The sequence below is a fragment of the Cryptotermes secundus genome, unplaced genomic scaffold, assembly GCF_002891405.2.
Source record: "Cryptotermes secundus unplaced genomic scaffold, Csec_1.0 scaffold1427, whole genome shotgun sequence".
Classification (NCBI taxonomy): Eukaryota; Metazoa; Arthropoda; class Insecta; order Blattodea; family Kalotermitidae; genus Cryptotermes; species Cryptotermes secundus.
Window position 1 is genome coordinate 112,234 of NW_019727797.1, and position 27,801 is coordinate 140,034.

A 27,801-nucleotide genomic window follows, 5' to 3' on the forward strand; every position below is an offset into this window, starting at 1 on the left:
AAGACCATCTGGTTTGAATCCTGCGCGGAGGGAAAATGGTTCACCGCTCTGTTTCTCTGTCCTATCATATTTAGCGATATTATCAGCAACTCGGGCAATCTAATGTCGATTGTTAGGGTCATTAGTGAACAAGGAACTGGAAATGACGTGGAAGGAATTGGTAGTAGCTTAGTTTGATGTACTATCCTGGAATTTTCCCAGTGGGGTTCAGTGAACGCATGAAAAGGAATGTTCCCTTGCAACTGCGCGGCCGCGCAGCGGTTGTCGCACTCCCGTGCATGATTCCTTTTCCGCGCACTTTTATCTGTCCAATATATAGTCAATTTTGAAGTAATAAAAATAAAATTTTAAAGTAAACTATATTTTTTTTTATATATATTTTGGGAACTTATACATCTTGATATACGTGTATGTTACGGTTTCTATCTCTCTCTTCTGCAAATCGCTGCGTCCCAGAGGTTGCCCAGCCCAATCCAATTGGTGCACAGAAGGCACTGCGACTTTCGCACTTGCCTTCGCGGCGTAAAGGGGACGTTACTGAGAAGCCTTGCTCAGGATTCCTGCCCTCAGGATCAGAATTCATATCCACTTCTTGATCTGGCTCAGGAAAGGGACTAGTGGAGGGCTCTTGTGAACACGGTAATGAACCTCCGGGTCACATAGAATGTTGGGAAAGTCCTGAGTACCTGTACAACTGGCGGCTTCTCAGAAAGGGTTCAGCTCTGGCGTTAGTTTTGTTAGTTCCATACCGCTTACGGTGACGTCATATCATGCATACTACCTTTCCTGCAGGCTCCAACGTAGCATCCCGCAGTGTCTCGGGCCGCATGCTTCATCTCACAGCCTATGCGACGTCAGTGGTTTTGTTCGCTAGTTTCTCGGGGGCTCTGGTTTCGTCAATTGCCTCTCGCCATGCCACTTTGCCCTTCAGAACCTTCGAAGAGTTCCTAAACAATGGTTACTACAGGCTTGGTGTTCTTGCCAACTCTTCAATAATCAGCAACATGAAGGTACGATATATCGAATGATTGGCAGTTTTTGGTCCTTAAATGAAATTAGTTGAAAGCAATTTTTACCTAGTTACATGTCTCAGGGGTGTTGTGAATTTGTTCACAACGGGCCCACAACATCAAGCAATATTCTTTACTTTGTTCCACAATAATTTGAAGTAAAATAGAACAGTAGACTATCGTTTGACGTTGTTTTGTCACTTGCATCATCCGATATCTTCTGTGCCGAGAACAAGGGGCTAGCATAATAACTAAGACATTAAAAATTGGTTCGTGCAAGCCCCTCCGAGCCACTAGCACTAAATGCCCGCGATATCTGCTATCCGATAACAGGTTTTATGCAGTTGATATGACCATGTACAATAACCAACCTATCAGTTCCTTTTTTGTGCAGGAATCAACTGAAATTCCTTTACGAAAGTTATATGAATCCATATTTCCTGACATGAGTAGTCTCCCGAGAAGAAACAGTGACGGTCTGCGTCGTGCTTGCGAAGATGAACACTATGCGTACATGTCGCCACTGTACATCCTCCTGACTAATGCTCCCATCTGTACACTACAGACTGTTCCATATGCTTACATTTCTTCAACGAAGGGCATGGCGACAGTCAAGAACAGCCCATATCGACTGATATTAAAGCAAAAGTAAGTACAGTCACAACAACTTTGATTGACCACTGCGCAGTAGACAAAAAAATTAATTATATTTTAAACGAATGTCAGGACAGACGAAACATGTTTAAGATACATTTCTGGTGTATATCTTATCCACCCAAGGTTAACAGCCAACTCCTGATGTTCCTGTTTTCTTAATTTCTTTAATCGCAAGATTACACTTTTCCATATCCAGTTCTCTAAAGTCCGAAGGACAGAATTTACCAATCAGCTATTATTTTCATCATCTGTGTAAATAGCTGAAGCGAGGAATTGCTTGTCGTAATGTCTGTTCCATGGAAAGTGAAAAGATAATCCGAATTTCGATACGACCAAAGACAGTAGGGATAAAGGCAGTACTTCAGTCGGTAGTACACTGTGGTAGGTGATATAATCACGTTGTCAGTGCGGAGACTACATAGCCTCGGATCTCAGGATGATATATTCATGATGGATTAGAAAGGAATTGGAAGGAGACGATTGGTGAATATTCTAGTTACCATGCCTACATTCACCTGTGGTGTTTGAAGAAAACCACGAAGAACTGGCTCAGTCGAGATTCTAAACGAGGACTTCCAGAATATACTTGTAAGTCTAGAGTGTTTACCTCTCCATCAACTTGTTTGGTCAGTTACAATGTCGTCAGTCCGTATTGCGGGAAAATGTACCCTTGGACGTGATTTCTCTCTCAAGCAGTTTTCCACAACTTTTTGATCTCTGACCATCCAAATACAATGAAATCGTTATGTAGAGTGTCCCTCAAGGGTCATAACTTGTAAGACTAGATGAAGGGAAGGGATACATGTGGGAATTGGAGCTGGAGATAGGAACTTTCAAGTCAGTCAACCAATCAACAGTTCAGTCAATGAGCCAGCAATTTAATCAATCAGATAATTACGAAATACAACAGTAAATATGTTAATGCAAAATAACACACAATATTTATTCCTCTTTTTTTTTTAAGATTTCGTTCCATCAGAGAGTCTGGAATCTTTCGTCAAATTTGTAGTGTGACCCTGACCAACCTGCCACAGGAAGAGGGAACGGCGTTCCAGAGCGTCAGTCACAATACAGTGTCGCCCCTCTTGGTTCTTCTGTTAACTGGCACAGGGGTGTCCATTCTCATCCTTGTAGTGGAGAGGATGGTCAGCCATTCGTTTCATTGTACAGCTACAAGCCTACCTGCTAACATGCACCAGCCAGCACTTGATACACGCAACAGGGAGACTCGTCTCTGAGGTACCGAACATTGTCCTATTCTACAGTACCAGCCTAGGCTGCGGGTTGTCTCACAGAGGAACTGGTGTTCGATTCTCGGCAGAAACAGATATTCTTCTCTTCTGCACAGCGTCCAGACTAGCCCAAGGGCCCAGCCACCCACCCAATGGGAATGTGGTAAGACGGCCGATGCGTGAACTTAAACGCTCACCTTCATCTAGTGCCCAGGTTAAGAATGCGTGGAGATATACCTCTACTCCCCCATATGTCTTCATAGCATGGTGCTGTAGTAAGCACAAGGACAACTTCACCTAACTTTAATGTTGATATTCAGGAATAGAAAATAAAATATTGTCATGTGATACAGTGACTATGGACGAGGTTTTGATTGGTACTCAGGATTATTGAACACTTAAAGCTAACAGGTAAAGCTATCCATGTAACAGGCCGTGGAGGTCCATAGGGTTGTGAGACGTCGAGGCTCCAACATTTTCTAGATAGTCGGCTCACAGATGGCGGTGAGGTTGTCAGCCTTACACGCCTGCCACCTACCCATAGGTAGATTCGTGGTACTCAATTCTGTTAGAGACTGAGTCGACACCAGGGTCATAATGCGGCTGGAAGGATTAGGTCAACTGAAAAATTCCATCACTTTATCATCGGGACTCAAACCCGCGACCTTCTGGCTTGTAGCAGTGCCTCAACCAACTACGCTACCGCGTGCCCCTTCTTGAACACTTATAATACGTAACTACACATAACTACGACAGTCTCAATAAGTAACACACTCCAAAGGTTACTGTAACTACAGCACACGTAGAGTCGTCTGTCTTCCCTAGCCGTTGCTTGGTAACGGCTTCCAACGGCGGTCTCCAGCCTCAGCTACCAGCTTCACAACAGCTGAGCCCCTGGTATCCTCTGACTAATTGACTCACCAAGCAACCAACTAACTCACTGGCTGACTGACTGACTGACTGACTGACACTCTCACTAATTGTCCTGCTTATAACATCCAGGTACGAAACACACAGAGAACACCGTTTCATTATTGCCGTGGGAACGTGCTCGTTTGTGGAGCCGTTACTTACCAACGGCTGTTGTATAGCTGCTTCTTTCGCGGTCGTTGCCTAGCAACGTGTCTACATGTCACAATACATTATGAAATAAAAGGTGTATAATGTTACCAAAATTAACTTTAGCTTTGAGAAAACAGGTTTACATAGGAGGGGTAATAGTACAACGAACAATTATGGATAATTTTCCTCTACATTCAGTTACGCTTTTCAGAAAATCTGTAACAAAAAGGAACTTCTAAACCAGTTTTAGTAATCTGCTTTATGAATCGTAAGCTTACTGCATTCTTTCAGGCTATACTGAAAATAAATTAATCTTCATAATTCTCCAGGACTCACATATAACACGGAACTATTTACACACAAATTACACTTTATAATGCAAGTCTTTGTCGCGGATTTCCGTTTCCGGTTTTGCAAACAAGAGACTTCCGATATAGCGCAAAATTAAGACAGTTTGCTGACTTTGCAAACGGCTTCCATTGACGCATACCTGCCGTTCTGAAACAAAATCGGTTTCCGTTACATTCAGCCACTAAGGCACCCGTCCCGCTCAAAATGATACCGCAACAAGGCACAACAGATGTCATATTGCACGCATCTTCAAGACGTAGAGTGGTAAACGTAAATTTTCCCGCGTGCTGAACTAGTTAGGCACTACGCCACGAAAACGTAGGGGGAAGTGGAGATATTGACATGTGTATCTTGAGCTCGTCACTACTTGGAAGTAAGTGGTCAGCTTCACGCCATGGCCGCTTTACCTCCATAGAAAGAGCCCCCGCAACCTGGATGAGCCCCAGAATCGATGTGGACGACGTAGGGAAACTTTTAGTGCTGCTACCGACAATCGAACGCCGATCTCTCTGCAGTGCAGCCCGTAGCCACTCGCTTTACCGACTGAGCTATCCCGGCTCTCTCGTATGAATAAATGTGATGAATGGGTCACTACTTGGCTGCAAGTAGTGACATGAAGAGTATCTTTTTATTGCTGGTAGAGTGGGACTAAGTCCCTTGTACTGCGGCCACTTCTGGCCTATTGTCCCAGCCCCAGATGATAGGTGAGGGTGATTGTGGAGCAGTTGGTGGAACGAAGATTGGCAGTGGAAACCGAAGTACTCGGAGAAAACCTGCCCCAGCGCCACTTTGTCCACCACAAATCCCACTTGACCAGACGCGGGATCGAACCCGGGCCGCCGCGATGGGAAGCCAGCGACTAACCGCTTGAGCTATGGCGCGGCATGAAGAGTAAGTGAGGAGATTTAATTTGGTGTTACAACTGGACTCACCGCACTCGATTATTTTAACTGTAAGTCAATATAGAGAGCCTTTAAGAAGATAAAGTTGCCCGTGAGCTTTATTAATTAAACACCATGCCACGAAGACGTAACGTAAGGGAGAATAGATGTATATCTCCACGCATTATTGACCCCAGTACTCGTTGACGGTGGGTTGTCAGCTTCACGCCCCAGCCGCTTTTCTCACGCGGAAAAAACCCACGGTGCCCATTGGATAGGAGGCTGGGTGGGCTCCGGTCCCGGTCTCGACGCCCTGGAGAAGAGAAAATCTCTTGGCCCCTAAGGGGACAGATATTTCACTCAGACATGAATATTCAATAAGGATAGTATGAAAATCTGTTTATTTACAACCACATTCCTTAAATTTCTTTAAATTGTTGTACATGTCAACATATCTTGCCGACGTTGAGAAGTTTTAAATGTGCAGTGCGCATGTCTTGACAGTAGTCTGGATGTTTGTATTAGAACTGGACGTGGTCAAGTCAGTGTCCTTCCAACACACGCAGATGTATTTGTTATAATATCGTCTGAAAGTTCCACTTGCGACGTACAGAGCGATCGGATTGAAGCACGAGTTAAGGGATAGCAATGAGTAAGCTATGAGGTCAACATAATCGAAGAGGTAGCCCCCACCATAAAACCACAGTTCTATAAATCTGAACAACTGTATTGGGGTGTAACTGATGACAAAAACTGCTATCAGTGCAATTAGAACATTGGAGCTCCTAACGCGGGCGTGTCGAGCTGTTTCCTGCCTCACTGCCTCACCCGGCATCTTTCGGACACTTTGCCTCAACCGCCAGGAAGTCATCAAATAAAACGTTGCTATAGCAACGATTGGCACCACGCAGTACAATATTAGATTGCGCATTGCCCAAGCTTGGACACTCATGTCAGTTGTTACGCTTATGATTTGAGGCACACAGGCCGCGCTCCACAGAACAAAGACGAACAGTGCTGAGTCGAAACGCCTTGAAAGTCCACATTCTCTGGGTTTGTAAGTCGGAATGACAGCAAAATATCTCTGAATGCTCAGTATTACAATTGAATATATACACACACCGGTTGAGACTTCGAGGGATAAATCCAAGATCCGATAATATATTTTTACACTTTCAAATGTCCCACCATATATGAAGATTATCTGGAGGGAAGCGTTACAGAGAACTGCCAAAACATCGGCGACAGCCAAGTTCAGTATTATAATATTTCTGTCTGATCTTATCTCGCTATGGCGCATGAAAATAAATATCAGAAGACCGTTTTCGGCGACAGCAATTGTGTACAGGATCCATAATATTGGCCTCAGTCTGCATTCACTCTGAAATCCACAGTTCTTTACTTCACTAAATTTGTTGCTTTTTTCTTTGGAGTTCTCCTTCATAACTCTCTCAACTTCTCTTTTTATCTCTCTTGTGTTTAACGTGTTATTTGTCAAAGTAATGAAAAGGTCCTCCAGTGTTTCTGCGTCAAAGAAAATACTGTTCATAACACTTGAACCATTTTGGGATAATTGTATGTACAGAACTACTGTAAAAATCCTTTGAATAATTTCAAAATTTTGAAGTTGTGAAGTATTGAAAGAGAGAGATTCTTTGCCACTTACATTGAAGTAGATTGTTGAATTTAAGACATAATTTAATTCATAGATAACGCAATAGAAACACTGATAGTCTTGAACACCCTTCTGGCTATTACCAGATAATGTCCCCAACACTGTATTCAGGAACATTCTACTTCGACCTGCATCTGTAAAGTTACGGCGCCTAATGTTTTTCTGCATGTCACTGATCAGGCATTGAAGAGATTCAAGTATGTCCACTTCATTTTGATTCATCTGTGTGTGAGCTCGAGTGTTCATGCACTGTGAGATGTTCATAGCTTGCCAGTACAACTCTTCCACATTAACACTGCTTTCAGGTTGTCGGCAAGGAACCTGTATTGAAGTCACGTCACATGGGCCACTCTTATCTTGCCGGATGGTACGTAAGGTGTGAACACATCTCAAGTTCACAGCGAACACCATCCACACACCTGCGTGTAGCATCTGTAAACATCACACAATTACGTCATTGAACTTAACAATGTCAGTGGCGTTGGGGACTCACACAGGACGTAACGATTCGCGCAGAAACCCCCACTTGCGTCAAGTTTAAAGCAAATAGAAAATACGAAGATGGATGTAATCAGGATTTTGTTCAAAGATGGAGTGAGGATGTCAGGAATTTTCTTGAAACTTACGGTTAAACAGTTTATTTTTTCTTTACGGAACGTCCTACAATATTCAGGATAGAAGAACACATTTAAAAAAATATATATAGTCATAATATTTGGTACATTTCTTTTTAGTCTACTTTCCTTATTTTCAAAAAATGAAATAAAAGGAGGCTTATAAGATCACCTTGTTGTCCGTGTCTCTGTGTGTGTCCCCTGTTATTGCCCTTTGTGTTACCCCCTTAATTGTTTTGTTCCCTGTGCGGTCCGTGTCGTAGCAAAGGAAAGTAGGTGACTAGTTCTTCCAAGAATTTCTTGTCAATCCTGATTTTGAAATAACTGAATCAAATGGTAGGTGGGAAATGCCTTACCGCAATCACAAACGTATTACAAGTCATATTTGAAGGGGTTTCAAAACATTGCAATAAGCATGAAGTCACTCGTACCTTCCGATATATCGTAATCATAATAACGTAGGTGAGCCAGACATGTGGGGTTTCCTGACTTACACCCCACAACTCTAGGAATATTAGCTGGTTCAGATCGCGGGTGTAACGACCCGCACTTTATTTTTTCCTCTTTCTTTTCTTTTCCTCTTTCTTTTCTAAGCACGCGTTTGTGGTATTGTCGCGTTCGGTTTTGGCATCAACGTCGATATATCGATGCACCGGCAAATGTGAGATTTTGGCAAGTTTTATGCTACACAAACTGACCGAAAAATCATTGGGTTTAACAAACTAATTAATTAAATGACTACGTGGAACGGAATGCTTATAGTGGCTCAGCTCGTCGAGAAATTCCCAAAAGAAAACCAGTTCGGAGAGATCCAGATTTCTTTTCAGAGGAATAAACAGCCCAAACTTCAAGTTGAAGAGTAAACAAGACAAAGAACTAGCAGTGACAGCTAGCCGACAGATTTATGAAGGCTCGTTGCTGTATTCATAAAATCCCGCTACCGGTCCTAATGCTGAGCCAGTTCAATCCAGTCTGTTTCAATCTCCCATGCACACCTTCAAAGTGGTTTCCTCCTCTCAGATTTCCGGACCAGAACTGCGTATATATTTTGCCGGTAGAGCGCAGTCCGTATAGCGACCGGCCACGGGCTGGACGACCAAGGGATCGGAGTTCGAGTCCCGGTGGGGGACAAGAATTTTCACTTCTCCTCGTAGTCCAGATCGGCTCTGGGGGTCCACCCAACATCCCATCCAATGGGTACCGGGGGCTCTTTTCCTGAAGGTAAAGCAGTCGGGGCGTGAAGCTGACCACTCACCTCCAACTAGTGCCGAGGTCAAGAAAACGTGGGTCTATATATCCACTCGCCCATTCGCCTTCATGACTAAGTGCTTAGTTAGCTAAAACTTTTACATGTGCGCTCAATTCCCCGCCACACGCAGGCTTCTCCTTAATTTAACATTGTAATAGTCGGCGAATAGTACAAGCTATGAAGCCCCTTGGTATGCAGTTTTCTCCAGTCTCCTGTCACTCCATCCCTCTTCGGTCTAATTATTCTGCCACCCTCACTACATGTCCTTTATTAAGTATGAGAGGAGCCGGGAATATCGTGTATCATACATTGACACGTGCAGCAAATTCCTCAACCGAAGCTCGGCACTGGGGTGCCTCTGATATTATAACAATTTGGAGCGGAATGGACAGGGCGTGAGCCAAAACGAAATATATTTCAAAGGGTTCTGAATATTCCATGTTAGGTGGGTCCCTTGTCACCACAGCACGGCGCGTCCTCGGGAGGAGACGCCTTCCACGTACGAAGGGTACCTGCGAATATATTGAATAAGCAGTTGCGGACAGGCGACAAGCGGTGGTCCTCCAATTTGGGGGTTGGGCGTGGGGCTTACAACTCACCGTAAAAATAAGCTTGTTACGAAAATGTTCGAATGTTTTGAATAGTTAAAAAGAATATGTTTTTGTGCTACGCTTTTGTCTCACAGAAATGCGCCCGTGAACTTCCCGAAAGAAGTGAAGACAAATACGTTTTTATTCAAGGCTGAAGATTTGTATAAAATGTCTATACTAACCAGAAAATAAAATGATGTGTTACACAAAATCATTTTCTCCAGTTTCCAGTGCTTTCATCAGGGAGGTACCATGGGATTTCTCTCAACAACGAAAAGACTTCTCACCAGAGAGCAGCACTTAATCCTTGCCTTCTGGTTCACATTTCCTCTCTTCTTCTTCAGTACATTCATCTCGAGGCCTACAGAGACAGAATTTGTTGCAGTTTGCTTCGGTATTGTAAACCATTACAAGCATTTTTTTTTAATTCTCATAAAACGCGTGTAACAGAACATATTTATGTATAAGATCCCAGAACATTTTCGGTGAACTGAAAATGTTACTGCACACGTGTTCGGAATTAATCCTTATTTAGAGAGTCATATTCTGGGATGTGACGCCGTATATTTTTTGTATTGCTAGTGGGGTGGGACTAAGCCCCTTGTACTGCGGCCACTTCTGGCCTATTGTACCAACCCCAGATGATAGGTGAGGGTGATTGTGGAGCAATTGGTGGAATGAAGATTGGCAGGAGAAACCTAAGTACTCGGAGAAAACCTGCCCCAGCGCCACTTTGTCCACCACAAATCCCACTTGACCAGACCCGGATGGAACCCGGGCCTCCGCGGTGGGAAGCCAGAGACTAACCGCTTGAGCTATGGCGCGGCCGTGACGCCGTATAATCCAGTAGAAGTGAACAAACATTTCGGGCTAACGTACTGTCATAATCTTCAAGGTAAAAGTATAAGTCAAGTATACATGCAGAAAAGAGCAAGCAGAGTGGTCCGCGTGTGGAAAATTTCAAGGCCAGATTTGCAAAACTTGGAGAAGTCGTGAGAAAACCGGCGCGACTCACCATAAGAGTTGACAGGCGCGACTTACCAGAAGAGTTGTTTCCTTTGCTTACTTTTCGACCCTGAAGACTAGGGTAAACGTCTATAAAATTTTACCAGATTAAACGGTGTCATATCACAGAGGACTCGTCAGTGAGTGAGCCAAGCAACCAAGAAGCAAAGTTGCTTGGCAGCAAGTTCCTTCGAAACGTAACCAGACTACACGGCGTCACATCCAATAAGATGAGTATTTTTCATAGTCACCACCGTCATGACTTGAAATACGAATTAATATCTATTTAGTTTCCTGTGTGTTCAGTACCTTTGTCACATATCTACTTACTGTTGAATCCAACAATACTGACACTCAGTTATTGATTGCTTTGCCTTGTTCTTGCTGAGAATCACTGAATTCATTTCACATTTATATTGTTGCAGTATTTCTAGGAGAGCAGACGTTACTTCAGCACGACACAACGCGACACACGAGGCTTGCAGTACGCACACATTCAACATGCGTCACTGAAAAAATCTTTCCTTGAACGCACGAGGAGTTTTCTGCGTGTGAGGCTAGAGCAAACATTTGTTTCGTCGCTTCCCTGCCGTTGCTTTCCATACAACGTGCAGCATTCACGTCGCGAGAAGCTGCACTGACGCTGTGGGAATCCCCTCTCGAAGGAGCGCTTGTGTGTTGGAGGGGGGAGTGTTGTAGAATGTTGTCGTTATATTAGCATAGATTCGAATGGTTAGGCGACTGGCAAATGAGGAATTGGCATGGATTTAGAAGGCCTAATCGCGGCACTATGCCGGCATTTTCATGGAGGAACTCAGGAAAACCAAGAAGCACTTCAGACAGAATTGTGTGTGTCCCGGCCAAGGTTCGAACCGATTGCCTCCCGAACACAAGTCCAGACCATTATGCCAGCCCACTTGGTCAAAGGATATAGAGGATACATATAAAAAAGGTAATGTTATCCCTGTACCAGGCCGTGACGGCCCATAGGGTTGTGAGACGTTGAGGGTCCCACATTAACTAGACAATTGGCTCACAGATGGCGGCAAGGTTGTCAGCCTTACAACCCTGCCATCCTTTATCACCACCAGGAAGATTCCTGGTACTCATTTCCGTTAAAAGGCTGAGTCAACCCCAGGGCCATAGTGAGGCTGAAAGGATTAGGTAAATAGAAAAAAAAAATCCACCTCATCGGGACTCCAACCTGCGACCTTACGGCTTGTAACATAGTGCCCCTATATACATATCAAACCCTCATCTAACGGGTATTCTATCGTACACGTATAAACGGGAACAATTATTTGCCGAAAACGTAAGATTCGATTATGCGCGGTCTGGCAGACACTGTAGTAGCATATGGAAGATACTGATGCTGTCTACAGAGCTAAAGACGGGTCAGCTTTTGTCTCTGTGTTTGTATAAGCAACCTGGCTTCTTACCCTCTGCATATGTAACAATGTAAATATTCCTCTCGCCTGTTGTCCCCATTAACAATGTGGATTCACCGAACGCGCAGCTATCGAGGGATTATCTCCCGCGTTGGACAAGGGTGCACTTACTTTACGTTTCACGTCCTGCCACTGCTTACCCGTCCGATTCTGAGAGTGCGAGCAGCTAGAAGCTATCGCGTTAAGTTCAGGACGTGCTTCAAGGTAACGCGAACTCCTGCTGGTTGCCAATCAGCTGATGCGGAAAGGAGACGCACTTTTACTGTCCGAGCAACAGTGACTTAAATGCGCTGTTTCCATAGCAACAGCCTCATTCCTCAGCAATTCAAACTCACGGCTTTATAGTGACCAAAATGCAATCCCGACTATAAGAATATGAAAAGAGGAGTAAACTGTGCGGGACATCTACCCTCTACCCCTACTAAATATTTTAGCGACTGTGTCAGACACACAGATATCTTAGTCGGTGTAATGCCGGAATACGGCGTTGAACTTCTGAGGAATTTTGGTTCGATTCCCTGCGTGAGCAAAAAATTTTTCATTCTCCGCAGAGTCCAGACTGGCTCTGGGGCCCACACGACCTCCTATCCAACGGGAACTGGGAGACAGTTCCCTGGAGGTAAAGTGGCTGGGGCGTGAACCTAACCACTCACCTATAATGTCAACAAATAAGAGAGAATGCAGCTTTATGTTCACGCCCCTTCCTCACGTCTTCATGAAGTGACAGTTTAAATGCGTGGACAACCTTACCTTTTACAGTTTTCTTGTAACGTTTTATGAATCTCGAGATGTAATTCAGAAACAAAGCCTAACGTTAAATATGGAGGTGTTCGGTTCGAATCTCGGCCGGGACATTGCCTTCATGGTTTTCCTCCACGGTGGTGTCCAGATGTTTTCTCGATTACAGCATGAGTACTTGAGATCATTCGACGTTGCACCCGTAAGAACAGTAATTCAACCGACGCCAGCACTCACCAACAGACGCTGTTCATTATGGCGTCAAACCCTAGGTCCACTTCGAAAGGGATTGCCCTCCATCTCCGTAGGGGATATATTTGCATTGTTTCTACCTGGAGAAAAAAATTGTTCGCGTTTCTTCCTTACAGTTTTGTAGTTCCAGCATTATTCAATGTCCGAAATCTATGGCTCCTATGGCTCCTATCATCATCATCATCATCACCATTGGCACGACAGCCCTTTGTGAGCCCTGGCCTTCCTCAGGATTGCTCGCCATTCTTCTCTATTCGATGCTACATTCCTCCAGTTCTTTATGCCCAAAATTCTTATGTCCTGCCACACACATTCTTCCCATCTTAACCTTGGTCTTCCCACTCTCCTATTTCCTTCTGGTTTAGTATTAAGCATTTTCTTGATGGTTCTATTCTCGCCGGCACGTATTATCTGTCCAGCCCATTCAAACCTTTTCACCTTTATAAATCCAATAATGTCTGGTTCATTAAATAGTTTGTACAGCTCATGGTTATACCTCTTGCTCCTATGGCTCCTACACGAATAGTTATGCAAAAAGATACACGTGTATCTACATTACATTACAGTACAAGTCACAGATATTCTCTTTATTAAAACGTTTTCTTCGTTTCTTCCGAAAGGCCTGGCTTCTTCACAATGCTTTGATCATTAGCATATCAAATGGTACTGTTTCCAATGTTTCCAGCATGGGTATAATTTTAAGCAGCCGATTAACTTTTTCTACATCGGGATTTTAAACACTGCTTCTTCGCTTTGTGTGTTGCCATAGTAACGCACAGTCAGTTTCATCTTATAATAGAACTTTAAATAACGAACATGAGCGTTGTCGGTATAGAGACTAGCTACGGGCTGGACGACCGAGGGGTCGGAGTTCGGTACCGGTTGGGTCAAAAATTTTCTCTTCTCCACATCGTCTGGGGCTCTGGGGTGCACACAACGTCCTATCCAATGGGTACCGGTGGCTCATTCCCCTGGTGTATGACAATTCACCTACAACTAGTGCCGAGATCAAGAAAATGTGGATCAATTCATCCACTCCACCATACGCCTTCGTGGCCTCCTGTTTTATTAGTTAAGCACAGTGCCAACTTTACCTCACCTTTACAGCTTCAGAACAGAAATGAATACATACAAGTACTCTGAATGGTATAATCGCGATTTTAGCGTTGCGTGGATTAAAGGCTTAAAAAATTTAAACATCTCAAATACCTTCCACTCCACAGATGTGACACAAATTCACGAATTTCGATTGCAGTACCCTGTCACGCTAACAGCATTGTTGAGAATCACATGACTTCACACTCACCGAAACTGCATATTGCCGAGATTTGTAGGACTCGAGAATAAATTCTTGTTTTAAGTTCTCGAAACTGTAAAGCAACATCAGCCTGATCAGAATCTGCTGTGAGTAGGAAAACGCTTTGTCGTGTCGGTTCGCTTTTATTTTCTAATCTTCCACTTCGAAACGCGCTGTTCCTGGCTTCTAGATTACGCGTTCCACGACACAGGCTTCCCTCGACTTCCAGAAAATTACTTACCCCCCGCAAGTACTTGTCATTCTTATAATTGTTTTATGTCACCTTTTGCTGCCGGAGCGAGTCCTGGTTTTCCCCTCATGAATCACGTCCCAAAAATATTGCGGGCAATTCCTCACGTCTGACATGTCTGAGCCCTACAGTCCATTACAAAAATCTATACCGAGTATTGGAAAAAAAAAAAAAATAATAATTGGCAGCGTTATGACCCAGACAGGGTTCAAACCCGCGACCAGCAAAACAAACCATAAGGATTTTAGGCGGCCCATATACGTACGAGTCCGGCTCGGCGAGGAGCCGGGCTCGGATTAATTTCACCACACACGTATGAGCGTGGCGACACACACACACGGACGAGTTTGGGTCATTGGAACCCGAGCCGAGCCAGACTCGTACGTGTATGGGCCCCCTTAGACCTTTGATCAACAATCTGCATTTCAAAACAGGAAGAAGGAGAAATAAGGGGATGTGAAGGAAGTAGACAATAAATGGAAGTAAAGGAACAACGAAAGAGGGGAGACAGAGAAGATGAAGGAACACGAGAAGAAAAGAGATGAGAATTGAAAAGAGGAGGAAGAGGAGGATTAAAGTGAAGGAGAAAAGGGAAGTGTGGGAGCAGAAAGACAAAGCGTAAGAAGCGAAGAAAAAAGAGGGTAACGGAAAATGTAGAAGACGTAGGAAGGAAACGGGAAAAGAAAAAATTTGAAGAAGGAAGCAGAAAATGAAAAGAAGCATGAGACAGGAAAACAGTATCAGTATCTCCTATGGGTCCGATGACATGGGCCTCGAAAGGTGGAACAGCCTGGCTGAAGCGGATGTGCCCGTCACAGTTGCGATATCAAGGTTACTTGATAAGAGCTGTTTACGAGCGTTTCCTGGAAGTACCACGTGAGTGTTTGTTGCGGAGTCAGCGCCGCTTAGCGGTAACGCTCCAGTTCTATGCGAGTTCTGGTCTGATTAGCAGTTACAGAGAGAATTCCCCACGAAATCCCCGATACAACTCAGCCTTAGCTTGTGATTGTGAACAGATGTTACGCGGTAGAGGAGCAGTACCTCGATGAATGCCGAGGTAGTAAGGTAGGCTACGACCGCTTCCTTTCACTTTCTTTCAAGTTCACGGCCTTGTCATTCGACGCAGCAGGCCACAGTTCTACGCCTGGAAGCAGAAGTAACTGGGTTGCTGTCGTTCTTTGCCCAGGGACAAAACGGCCGGCCCGTGAAGCTGACCACTCTTCTCGATTCATAGTCGAGTTTAAGAATACGAGGAGCTTCACTCCCCCCACCCCACACAACTTCATAGCTTACCGTCCAGTTAGGCGCAGTTGCCTTTGTTCCGAGACGCGAACAGACTTTCCTGTGTCACTGGTATCAGCAATCAGCTACACTTCACTGCAACGAAGACACAAGTAAAAGTAAAGTTGTCCTTGTGCCTGATTAATTAAGCACCATGATAATAATACGTAGGGGTGAGTGGAGGTATACTCCACAATTCTTGAACCCTTCAATAAGATGGAGCTGAATGGCCAACTTCACGCCCCGACCGCTTTGCGCCAATTGGATAGGAGGTTAGTTGGGTCCCGGAACCCATCTCGTTGCTGTGGAGTAGAGAAAAATTTCTTGCACCTGTCTGGAATTGAACCTCAGCCTTTCAGCCCGTAGCCCGTCACTATAATGACTGAGCTTTTGCGGTTCCGTGCTGTAAGGACAAGACTAAAAATACAGAGGTAATGTAAAGCTGTCCCTGTGCTTAACTAATTAAGTACTACGCCACGAAGGCGTATGGGGGAGTGGATGTATAGATCCATGTTTTCTTGACCTCGGTACTAGTTGGAGGTGAGTTGTCAGCTTCACGACCCGGTCGCTTTCCTCCGGGGAAAGAGCCCCCGGTACTAATTGGAATGCAGGCTGAGTGGGCCCCAGAGCCGGTCTGGACGACGTGGAGAAGAGAAAATTATTGACCCTACCGAGATTCGAAATCCGACCATGAAAATGTAGAAAGGCAAAAAGTTAGGGTGGATCCGACTTATGCATTAACAGACGGCGCTTGTCACACGAGTACTAACATTTCGCCGTACGCGAGGTGTTTGCATGCTCCTACCCACCCACCGACATGGCCGCCACTACGTCTGAAAGCGCCGCTGCGTATCACGTAGTAAGGCGATAAAAATATCCTACATACTATTTATATTAGTTACGTCATTCGTCACGTTTTGTCTGTATTCCTCTCTTAGTGCAGTTGCAACCACTGCCCTCCTATTTCTCGCCGTACTTCTCATTTACAACCTGGAGGCGAAGCTTAAGAACACGACCTGAAATTACCAACATTGCAGGAACACGGCGCTTAAAGCTGTGTGACGTCACTGCATAATCGATGTAGCACGTGACTCTCGTTTGAGTGTAACAGCGTGCGGCAGGAAATGGAACATCAGGGGCAAGTTGCTATTCCCAGCTGTTTGAAGGAACGATTCATTTCCCATTCCATAATTATTTACTTTTATTAACGGCAAAGGTAAAGTTGCACATGCTCTTAATTAAATTCAACGAAATGAAGACGCATGGTAACATGAGATACAGCTCTATACACTCTTCACCTTCACCAAGAAGCAGTAGGTGCTTGGTTCGAATCTCAGCTGGAAACCGGTTGTACCGACTGAGATTTTTATGGTTTAATTCAGTTCCTCCAGACGTACGCCAGGATGGTGCCTCAAATTAGGCCATGATCACTTCTTCCCACAGCTTTCCCAATTCGTCAGTCATTCTACCATTCGATACTATAGAGTAGAGATCCTGATGGTGCCGTTAAGTACGCCTGATGGGGGTGAATGCTGAGCTTTATCCCCTGAGAGAAAGCCCTCATTATCTCCCAGATGGGAGGCTGGGCGGACTCTAGAGCCGATATTGAAGCTGTTGAGATGAGAGAAATATGTTGGAAGATATGCGACAATATCCAAAGCGATAGATGTTTAATAGCATTTCGGAGGAACGTTCGCGACAGAATATCCGGGAAACACTGAAGATGGATGCAGTACATTCCTCCGAAACGGTGGTACATGTAGGCCAGACTACATGGTAACATATTGCAGAAAAGATCAGTCTTCACAGGCACCGCCGTCAGAACTTAAAATCTCACAAATACACGTAAATTAATAAAATACTTGAATACACAAAGTTACGGGCCCCGTATTTATTTCTCTGCACTTTTCTCGCTTAGAGCATCAGTTTATGCGGTGCTGAAAGACCAACCCCGGGGGGAGGGGCGAAGGCTTGTAGATCGATGGACCCCGACGCCGACGTAGTGAAAGAGGACGGGTGGAAGGGGGGGTGACAGTGCGCAATGTTCTGCGAGGAAGTGTGTCACGAGATGGACCGCATTAAAGATGCTGTGATGTTATCCAAACGGATCTGGGTGAGTTTCAGTAAGTGATATCACTTGATTTTATTCGACTGGGTGTGGCTGTCTTCACGGACACCATCCCAGGCAATGTCACAGACAAGAGGCATGGTTGTAATTTTGTGAATATTAATGATGTAGTTGCTTGGGCCGATGAGTTGCTGTGGCTGGATAGGTATATATATAGATAGATAGGTATATATACATAAACAGACAGGTATATATACATAAACAGATAGATAGATAGATAGATAGATAGATAAAATATATATTACATACATACATATAACTTACGCAGTTATAAGATCATATCTAAACAGTGTAAGGATAAGTCGCCGAATTTGGTCTTTAAAGTTAAGTGAATTCGGGCTATTTTAATAACCTCAATTTTCGCCAGCAGCAGAATATATCAAATTTTATATTTACTAGTGGATGAAGATCCACATTCTGGCCGTAACACAGTGGAGAGGAAACAAGAATAAACGTGACTTGTTTCTGTCTATCGCACTTGCACTGACAGATGACTAAAGGAAAGAAAGTTTAAGACAAAGTGAAATGATGATTTCAATCCCTTTAAATAATAGTGAAAACTATATGCACCACACAGAGATATTGGGTTTTCGGACTTTATCCATCGTCCTGGTTTTAAGATAACTAAGAAAAACACGACGTTTCGGAAACAGGATCTGTTTCCGAAACGTCGTGTTTTTTTTAGTTATCTTAAAACCAGGACGATGGATAAAGTCTGAAAACCCAATATCTCTGTGTGTTCTACACCATCGTCAGAATCCTATAGTAACTATATGCACCATTTATGTCATTTATGTGTTTAATATGATTTTTCGAACAAACAGCAATTATTTCTCTAAACATCATTAACATAATAGTCGCTGTAAGGAAAACACGTTCTGTTTTCTGTGAGGTATGAAATTATTTTCGGAAATATTATTAAGATGAATTTCAGGCTTCAAAAAGCTAATAATATTTTATCATTTTGGATAAACTCTTTAAGTTTATCCACCTACTCTGTCAAAATCAGAGTCACTATTGCATACAAAGTGATAAAACAAAAATAAATAATCAAGTAAATGAACATTTATATATACGAGTATGTCTACCTTCCTTCATTGGTATCCTTACAGATGTTGAACAACTTCCTCTGGTTTCTGCTGATTGTCCTGCCACACGTACGCTCAAACATAACCTGTAACATCATAAATATACCCGACACATGTTGGCACGATGTACAGAAGCAAAACAGACACGCCTTGTACGAGGAAGCCATGAGGATCGCTCAGTGTTTAGTCAATAACGCTCAGAAGTACGATAACGGATCTTCCACCAATGGGACAGAGGATAGAAGAACGGACAGCTTAGAAATCGCCAAGTGTATAGTGAGTGTTATAGAAATGGGTCACCAGGATGTGGACAAAACTGAAAGTAACAATCTTACAGACAGATCAGAATTAGATTCGATCTCAGTTCGGACACATGAAGACCTCAACGAGTGTGACTGTTTCGTATGTTCGGTTGCCAGATATCGCGATGTTTTGATATTCAGATATAGTAATCCCGGCTGCAATGACACGTGTGGACTCACTGAAGCCGAAGCTCAGAAAACTGGTGAACAATTCATCACTGATTTGAAGCATATTAGTGATATTTTCATGTGCGTAAATGTGACAGATCGTTCGATACATCACTGGGTTCAAACATTTGTAGATATTAATAACTGTGACTTTCACCTTGACAAACGGACTGAATTTGAGTATTTGCCCACTGCCTTGACGTCAAAGCAGGTTGATACATATTTTGGAATTCCAATTAAACAAGTTGGTGGAGCTCCCGGTGTTGTAATACTTTCTTCGATTTATATCACAGGATTTATTTTAAATTGCATCCTCATCAGAATATTCATAAGACGTGAAGAAATGCGTAAAGGCAGTACATTAATCATTATAAACATTGCAGTTGCTGATATTCTGAATCTCATTCTCCATAACCCTCCAATTGACATTTTCCTAGTACATTCTATACACTCTCCTCTGTCAGTTACTTACGTTTTCTATGTGATAGTAGGTCTCAATATATATTCTGTGATGATGTTCAGCTGCCATGTATACCTGACAGTACTTCCGGTCAACAATCGTCGTAATTCCGGTTGGAAAATATTGAGACGATACAGCCCCCACGCCCATGCAATTACAGCCCTTTTGCTTGCGTCTGTAGCTGCAATACCATTAATCTCCGTGATGGACGAGTATTACACAGTGTCACTATATGTTCTGGTTACTTACTGCGCGTTCCCACTTTGCTTTTCCACGCTGTTTTCTGTGGGGACGTCTTTACAACTGGGATCATGTGTGCAGAATGTTCATTGTGGATCCAGTGGTCACGAGACAGAGAGAAGTTTCCGTTCGAGGAATGCTAACACGTTAGTGGCCCTGATAGTGGTCTCAGCTGTCAGCTACGTTCCATATTGTTGTCTTCCCTTCATACCCCCCTACATAGGGGAGCAGCCTGAAGATCACCCGTTTTTGATTTCCTGGCTTTTTGTCTGGTTTAACTCATTTGTCAACCCGATAGCACTCTATGTTGCTAATAGAGACTTCAGACGTTCCTTCAATAAGTATGTATGTTTCTGTTGCTGTAGCGGAAGGGACTGATGTGAAACATGTCACTTATTTAAACAATAGAAGTGGAAGTGAGGGATCTGAATTGTTTCAGTTTCATTGAATTTTATGTTTCTCAACATTTGGGCATTCATTTTTGGGGGGATTGTATTTGTTGATTATCAATATAAGTATGCTGAATTTATATTCTTTGTTTTATCGTTTTCATATTTATTTAAATATTTATAAAATATTCTCTTTAATGTTGCCTACTTCCGCTGCTGTATAAAAATGATATAGTATGGTCTGAAATGTTCCAATTTTGATGATATAGAATTTCTCTTCTCTCGAATCTCATTATGTATATATCTTATTTCACATGAAAATGGGGCTGAAATATGCCCCTTATTTCCTCTTTCAATTTTAATTTTCTATTCTTATAAGAGAATTTTTGCCTTTTATTCACAGTTGGATACCAATCTAAGCCTGTCTGGATACGAAAGGAAAGCTATTACAGGACATATATTTTTGCGTTCTTTCTTTCTATGTCGTAAGGTAACTGACTGCGAAATTATCCTTGTTCTAATACATAGCCGAACTCGTGTGCAAAGCTGAAGCCCCACAAATCACCGCACACCTCCCAGTTGTTTTACTAAAGTAATCTTTGGCCTAAACTAGAGTTGCTTATATGACTTAATTGCAAAGTGCGGTGTGAATGCGCGTTGACCGTCAACACAGGCCAATCGTCAAGTGGCGCTTCCATCGGCGTTCCCGTGAACTCGTTGCAGCTGACTTGGAGAGGGTGTTTCTTCTATTTATAGAGAAAAAATTGATCATAGTACATGCAGTAAGCCTTCCATAACTGTGTAAATTGTTAGATAGAGTTTAAGTGGATGTTCGTAGCAACACAGACTTGACACACACCCTCGGTAATAGTCAGGGTAAGCTGGCATCAGTGTTTTTTTTAAATAAATTGTAGATTTATTATGTTAAAACTACCATGTTTAGCTCAAAATTGTGAATATAACGCATGTCTTCGAAAACATGTATTTAAAATTACAACTGATATAAGTGAGTATATTTTAACATTTTTTTCAACGGTATGTTGTTCAGAAATATATCTGAAAGTAATTGTGAAACTGCGATAGTATTTCGAAGTGATAAATACGTAAGTTTGTAATCAATATACATTTTAGGAATTTTTTAATATCACCAGCAGCCTTAATTTGTCATGTGACCAGAAAGAGAAACTAATTTCCCTATAATAACGACACCAGAAGTATATCAGTTGCGAAATGTAAAAATGTGCTTATCATAGATTTGCAATACTTTAAGAGAAGTTGTAAGACATTAAATTGAAATAAGAACATAGAACTTTTGTTCAGTTATTATATAATGATTGTCAATTTTATGTTAATAAATTTGGAACTTTTAAAAGAGTATAGGTTATCTGGAAAATATAGTCAGTGATTCAAAGTGTTATATTTTAATAGCTATGTCACAAAAAGAATGGAACAAAACAAGAAATTACGACACCCACTTAGGACTTGCCCTGTAATGTTACACATATTTCCAGTGTGTACTGTGGCAGATATCTAGACGATATTTCGTCTCAACTATATCTTTGTCTTCTTCAGATGCTACCGTTACGGTGTCGACTTAACTGGATATGTTGGAAATGTTCGCTTTACCACAATCGGAAAAAAAGAAAATTGATCTTTTCTAACAGGATACTGCATCGTCGCCTTTGGCAATTTTCCTTCAGGTTTCACACCGGTAACTATAAAGATTGCTGCACATTGGTGTGCGAAGCTTATGTACTATGGCAGCAGTTTACCGACGTATCAGAAGAACATATTTCCCCCATTTGCAATGTCGAAAAATAATCCAAACAAAAAGTTGCTTGTTGCTTGCTGCTTGCTGCTTGCTGGTTGCTGCTTGTTCGGCTTATTTTCGACCCTGAAAATGGATACAGTAATTTCCTTTGAAACGTCTGCAAACTTCTGCAAGAAACACAGCATTCGTATGCCAGAAGATGGTGCCTTTAAACGTTCCAAGTTGCTGGATTTTGTAACCTCCAAGGTCCCCACATGTAGTGCTCCCGAATTGACTTCCCTGGGGCAGTTTTGGAGCCGTTGGACATGTAGAGAGCTGTGAAGTGTTTAGGCACATGATTGCGACAGCTGCTGTACATGTGCCGCGAGAAATACTCTGTGATTTGGCTGAGAGGATGTCGTCCTGAAATTTGCCCCAGCGCAAGTAGGACACAAGTGAAACTTAACTGATGCTAAGTGGAAGCCTGTATCGTACGTTCAGTTTTTGTGTCATATTTTGGTTACTAGTTGGCATCACTTTGAAATATCGGCACGTGTCTTCTGAATATCTTGTTATGTACTATAGTTAGAATGTAAAATGAAAAAAAAAATAATATTAGAGTCAATTTCACCGACTACAAAACACGATTTATTTTATTATCACACTACATGTTTCGACCTCAAGAGGTCATCCTCAGGTGTACGAACAACTGTACACTGAAACATGTAGTGTGATAATAATAAAAACGTGTTGTGTAGTCGGCGAAATTGACTCTAATATTGATTAAATACACAACAGGATGCAAGAAACAATTAAAGTGAAAAAAAACAGCTATATCTTTTAAAATGATAGTCATGTGCATATGGACACCTTATCTTTGTTATTCCCTATTGTGAAAAACAAATTAGACATATTGTTAAATGGTGGATTATAAATAATATCCCTTAAAATTATTACTGACGTTTATACTTCCCAAAAATCATTCATCCTGTCCTGAAGGTGTAAATACCCTATTCCTCCGAAAGGTCGGTGCATATCTATCAGAATATACGGCTTCACCGAGCAGGCTGGTGTAACTGTAACACTGTAGACTTGTATTCTGTAAGTGCTCGGTTCGGACACCGGTCGAGACACCACCAACTCTTCTGACAGATCTTTCGTAGCATGCCTCTCAGTCAGACAAATTCCGAGACAGCATCTCGTTTAAGCAACATCTTCCTTCCGAATCCTTTCCAATTCATTATTCATCAGTCATCCTAGCATTCGACGCTATATCGTCTAGATACAGACATGTCGTAAAAGAAATCACAAGAGGAAACTACACGGGGCCACATGTTGGAAGACCACAATCCTATTCTTTCATCGTGTCCTCTTTATTGTAGTCGAAATTCGAAATTCTGTCTCCAGTTCAGGTTGTGACAGAGTTTCAAATATTCTCTCCTATGAAATTTTGAATCCCTTGTTTCTTTCCTGTTAGCTTATAATAAATTACTTACAACGTAGTCCTTCACGACCGCGCCATAGCTCAAGCAGTTAGTCGCTGGCTTCCCACCGCGGCGGCCCAGGTTCAATGCCGGGTCTGGTCAAGTGGGATTTGTGGTGGACAAAGTGGCGCTGGGGCAGGTTTTCTCCGAGCACTTCGGTTTCCCCTGCCAATCTTCATTCCACCAATTGCCCCACAATCATCCTCACCTATCATCTGGGGCTGGTACAGTAGGCCAGAAGTGGCCGCAGTACAAGGGACTTAGTAACACCCCTCTAGCAATAAAAAAAATATTTTTTCTTTAAAAGCTGATGGTCGCTGTTATTATATTAAAAAACAAATCTCTTGTAAACAGCAATCAAAAAACAGCACCATCGCAGTGCACACGCTCATAATCCTCATCATCCATCATTGGATGGCTCAGACCATTTGTTGACCCGTTCATGCTCTGTCTGTACGGTTACCTCTTCAAAGGTCTTCTCAGATTCCTTAATCCACGCGGTTCGTAACCGTTTAGCAGTTTCGGAATTCTGTTTCTTTGCATTTCTGGACATGTTGATTGACACAGCCTTTCGCATTTCGAAATTTGTTCAATATGATTTCTGTTACAAACCCTGTAATTCAAGTCAGACTTAAGGTTTCCACGTGATGAATATAGTCTGGTATGCTATACCAACATTTCGGAGGGCATTGCTGCCACAATCCTCAGGGCAGAAGATAGATGTAAGATGTTCCTCCGAAATATTGATAAATATCAGACTCAACCGCGTTGCCGGTCAGGTTAGCAGAGCGGTCTAAGGCATGAACTGTCTTCGCTAGCTTGGAAACCCACCCAGGGCATGGACGTTTTGTGTATGTGTGCGTTTCTCTGTCTTTGTGTTGTCCTGTGTATAAGTAGAGACACTGCGACGAGCTGATCACCCGTCCAAGGAGTCCTGCAGTCTGCAAATGGTCAAACTGAGGAATCAGCCCTGCGCTCCAAAGTGCGAGAGAGAGGAGGACGGAAAACGCGTCACAACTTTTTGCCCTTCAAAAGCTGGTGTCAGATATTTCTTCGAATAATTGATAAATTTCTACCAGACTTCACGGCATCGCGACTCTTGTGACCAGAGGATGAGGTCAAAAACCTTCTCCGAAACGTTGGTAAATATATACCAGAATATATGGCGTCACGACTCCTGTACTTACCTTCAAGATGGAAGCAGCACGTTCCTTCGGAATATTCATAAACCTCTACCGGTCTATACGGCGTCACAACTCTTCTATCCTGAAGAAGAAGACAGCAAATTCCTCTGTAACGTTAGTAAGCTTCTACCAGACCAAACGACGAGCTTCTGTATTTTGTGTTTTTTCAGTGTTGGCTGTTATTATTGGATTGCGATTACACGGAGCTGAGCCCCTAGCAATTGAAATTTGGAGCCAATTTCCTCCTACGGACGGAATAAGCGTTTTAATGTGACTAACCCCTTACTGTCATGAGTTGGACTACACGCTCAATAGACAAGTCAGAGAAGTTGCCGAATGAGGAAGGCGCTCCCTATGTTGGTTTTGCTCTAGCGTTTTATCGAGGGCACGTTGGTTGCGCGGGGACTTCAGCCGCTACCCACAATAGTCCGTGCCTTTGTCAATATAATAACATTGGTGTTGTTTTGGACGAATAACCATTTCAGTCGCCACAAGCACTCGGAACCCTATCGGCTATACCAACTCAACACCGAGGCCGCGCCATAGCTCAAGCGGTTAGTCGCTGGCTTCCCACCGCGGCGGCCCGGGTTCGATCCCGGGTCGGGTCTGGTGGAATTTATGGTGGACAAAGTGGCGCTGGGGCGGGTTTTCTTCGAGTACTTCGGTTCCCCTTCCAATCTTCATTCCTCCAAGTTCTCCATCATCATAATCACCAGGGGCAGGCTACAATAGGCCAATCAGTGGTCGCCGTGCCGAGTGGACCCAGTTCGACTCCACCCCCCACTAAGAGAATTAAAAAAAAAACCTCTACACCGAAAACGTCGATTCTGTATCTGGAAAATTTGGGGCATTGAAGTTACATATGGCAGGAGGATGCCTCGTGAACATGGTGCTCTCCAAAGGGCTCATAATGCGTAGGTGACGGCCCAGTTTACACCCGACAATAAACATTCCCGTAAAATATTACCGTATAGGAATGTGGTAGCTAAGATTTTAAAGAATAAATGGAACTCAGAGTAATCAGTTGAAGTTTGTTCGTTTAATTTAAAATAAATATTATGAATTAGGATCCAGAGCTCTGCCACAATATTTTCGCATCGCTCTAACAGCTCTGGTTACCGTACGTAATAGCAAGAGTATGGGGTAAACTGCATAAGGTCTTTTGGTTCGTAGTAGGAAACAGGAAAGTGAAGGGGTAAAGCGGTTGCATTGTTATATATAAGCCTAAGCTTTGTGCGTAAGGTTAACTGAAACAGATTATAAACATAAAAATTGGAGGCATACTATCAATTTCTATTAGTAATCAAGAGAAATTCGTCATGTTAGTCCTACGTGGGTGTTGCAAACTGATTTGAAATAACTAGCAGACACAATTTAATTTTATAAATTTCATGTCAAGATAAGAGTTCCTATGGACTTTCTTTAAGACATTCGATTTATAATTTTTCTCAGTCCGACTAATTGCAGTTCATAATCTCAGCTCTATACTGTTGCCGCCAATCCGCAGGCTGTAACAGACGGTGAGTACACTTCCTATCTCTTTGCCTCACAATGCGCAGTAGTTGGCCGTTGCGGGCCCAGTCCTGTGTTGACAGGCAGATGGCTGCTGGGGCGAAGTGCGACAAGGATGGAGGTAAAACCAACAATAGGTGCAGCTGCTCAATTACTTTATGATATATTCATTTCCTCGTGCTTCATGAACTGATCGAAGTGATGTGTTTTATAAGGGCGAATATATGTTCACTTTCTTCTTTTATAATTGGGATTAATTTTTCATTTGGAGTACATCTAACACTTAACCAACTAACTCCATGGAGTTGAGCCCTTCTTGAGAAGCCGCTAGTTGCTCAGTCACTCAAGGATTTCTTAACATTTTATGGTACCCAAGGGTTTATTATGGTGTTCACAGGACTCATCCACTGGTCCCTATCCTGAGCCAGATTGATCTAGTCAGTACTACCCCATCCTATTTCTCTAAGATCCATTTGAATATTATCCTTCCTTGACTTGAACACTCTAATTACACTTGGAGAAGAAGCTCCTCGTTATGCAGTTTTCTCGAACTTCTTCAGTCTTCAGTTCAAATATTCCTCTGACCACCCTGTTCTCAAACGCCCTCAGTCCATGTTCCCCCCTTAATATCAAAGTTTCATATCCACACATATTCACAGGCAATATTATAGTTTGTTATTTCTAATCCGTACGTTTATAGCTAGCAGACGAAAACACAGAAGGTTCTATATAATAACTATTTTAAAATCAGATTGTGTTGAATAATATGAATAATAATGTGTCGCGTTTAATAGGCCCTGTATATACCGAACAAACTGGTCTGGAGCTACCGGCCTGTACTTGCATTCGGCACGCGCTCGTTTTGAGTATCGGCCTGCACACCGACTATCCTGAGAGTTTCATGGCTCTTCTCAGTCCCTCCATATATACTGGGCTAGTACCTCGACAAGTCCATTAACATTTCCCTTCAAATTCATATCATATCAGCCGATGCTACATATCTTGGATTCTGAAAGCGTTGTTAAACAGGCTACGCAGAAATAGATCGTATAAACCAGTGTTTCCCAACCTGTGGTCCGCGGGATAGTTTATTTTCATTAAACTTTATCTTATCATGTTCCTCACACCTGGGATATTTGCAATGTATATCTCTGGCTCTTGAGGCCCATGGTTGAAGTAAAATTTAACGGGAATGTTGGTACCGTTACTTCTTCCCTTTGTAAAGCAGAGGTGAATAACCAACGATTTGTGTAGCTTTTTCCAAGGACATTTTCTTTTGGTCTGCCCATTGCATCTCAGACCCGTGTTTCAGGGTGGACTGCTGTCCTAGTACCTGCTGTCCGACCAATCTCCCCTCCTCCCCCCCACCAAATCCATCCCTCTTTGGTTGGGAATAAACCTGGGACTGTAATGCCGCTAAGGTCACGTACATGTAGATATAGTTTTGGGGTAAATTTGGAATAATAGTAGCTAGACTGTAAGATTAAGAACAGCCATGATGAAA

General features: G+C 42.9%; 3 protein-coding genes across 6 annotated transcripts in view; 1 reads left to right on the plus strand and 2 right to left on the minus strand.

Annotated features, from left to right (window-relative positions):
• Window positions 1-18,882, minus strand: part of LOC111865059 (probable glutamate receptor) — a 49,860-nt gene extending 30,978 nt beyond the window's left edge. The window contains exon 1 of the mRNA XM_033751668.1: window positions 18,809-18,882. Within this exon, the coding sequence (XP_033607559.1) occupies window positions 18,809-18,818 (10 nt within the window). The 5' untranslated portion in view covers window positions 18,819-18,882. The remainder of the gene's footprint in view (window positions 1-18,808) is intronic.
• LOC111865060 (neuromedin-B receptor) lies at window positions 804-22,754 on the plus strand. 4 transcript variants are annotated; one of them, XM_033751671.1, is made up of 5 exons: window positions 804-1,010; window positions 1,405-1,658; window positions 2,632-2,906; window positions 17,511-17,705; window positions 18,833-22,754. In XM_033751671.1, exons 4-5 carry the CDS (start codon window positions 17,634-17,636, stop codon window positions 20,354-20,356), a joined length of 1,596 nt encoding a protein of 531 aa, XP_033607562.1. In that variant the 5' UTR covers window positions 804-1,010; window positions 1,405-1,658; window positions 2,632-2,906; window positions 17,511-17,633; the 3' UTR covers window positions 20,357-22,754. The 4 variants fall into 4 exon arrangements, with proteins under 4 accessions (XP_033607562.1, XP_033607563.1, XP_023708563.1 ...); XM_033751672.1 differs by lacking the exons at window positions 17,511-17,705; window positions 18,833-22,754 and adding an exon at window positions 9,546-9,626; XM_023852795.2 differs by lacking the exons at window positions 804-1,010; window positions 1,405-1,658; window positions 2,632-2,906 and adding an exon at window positions 15,078-15,376.
• LOC111865066 (neuromedin-B receptor) lies at window positions 5,578-9,592 on the minus strand. The gene is made up of 2 exons (XM_033751670.1): window positions 9,504-9,592; window positions 5,578-7,300 (listed from the first exon to the last, which is right to left on the minus strand). Exons 1-2 carry the CDS (start codon window positions 9,534-9,536, stop codon window positions 5,669-5,671), a joined length of 1,665 nt encoding a protein of 554 aa, XP_033607561.1. The 5' UTR covers window positions 9,537-9,592; the 3' UTR covers window positions 5,578-5,668.
• Window positions 22,755-27,801: the final 5,047 nt, after the last annotated feature.

Coding starts and splice junctions, on each gene's coding strand:
- LOC111865066 (XM_033751670.1), bottom strand. CDS start 9,536: ATGATTTTGTGTAACACATCATTTTATTTTCTG. Junction 7,301..9,503: donor ACACATCATTTTATTTTCTG/GTTAGTATAGAC, acceptor TGATGTTTACAG/ATGCTACACGCAGGTGTGTG.
- LOC111865060 (XM_033751671.1), top strand. CDS start 17,634: ATGTTCTGCGAGGAAGTGTGTCACGAGATGGACCGCATTAAAGATGCT. Junction 17,706..18,832: donor TGTTATCCAAACGGATCTGG/GTGAGTTTCAGT, acceptor GTATCCTTACAG/ATGTTGAACAACTTCCTCTG.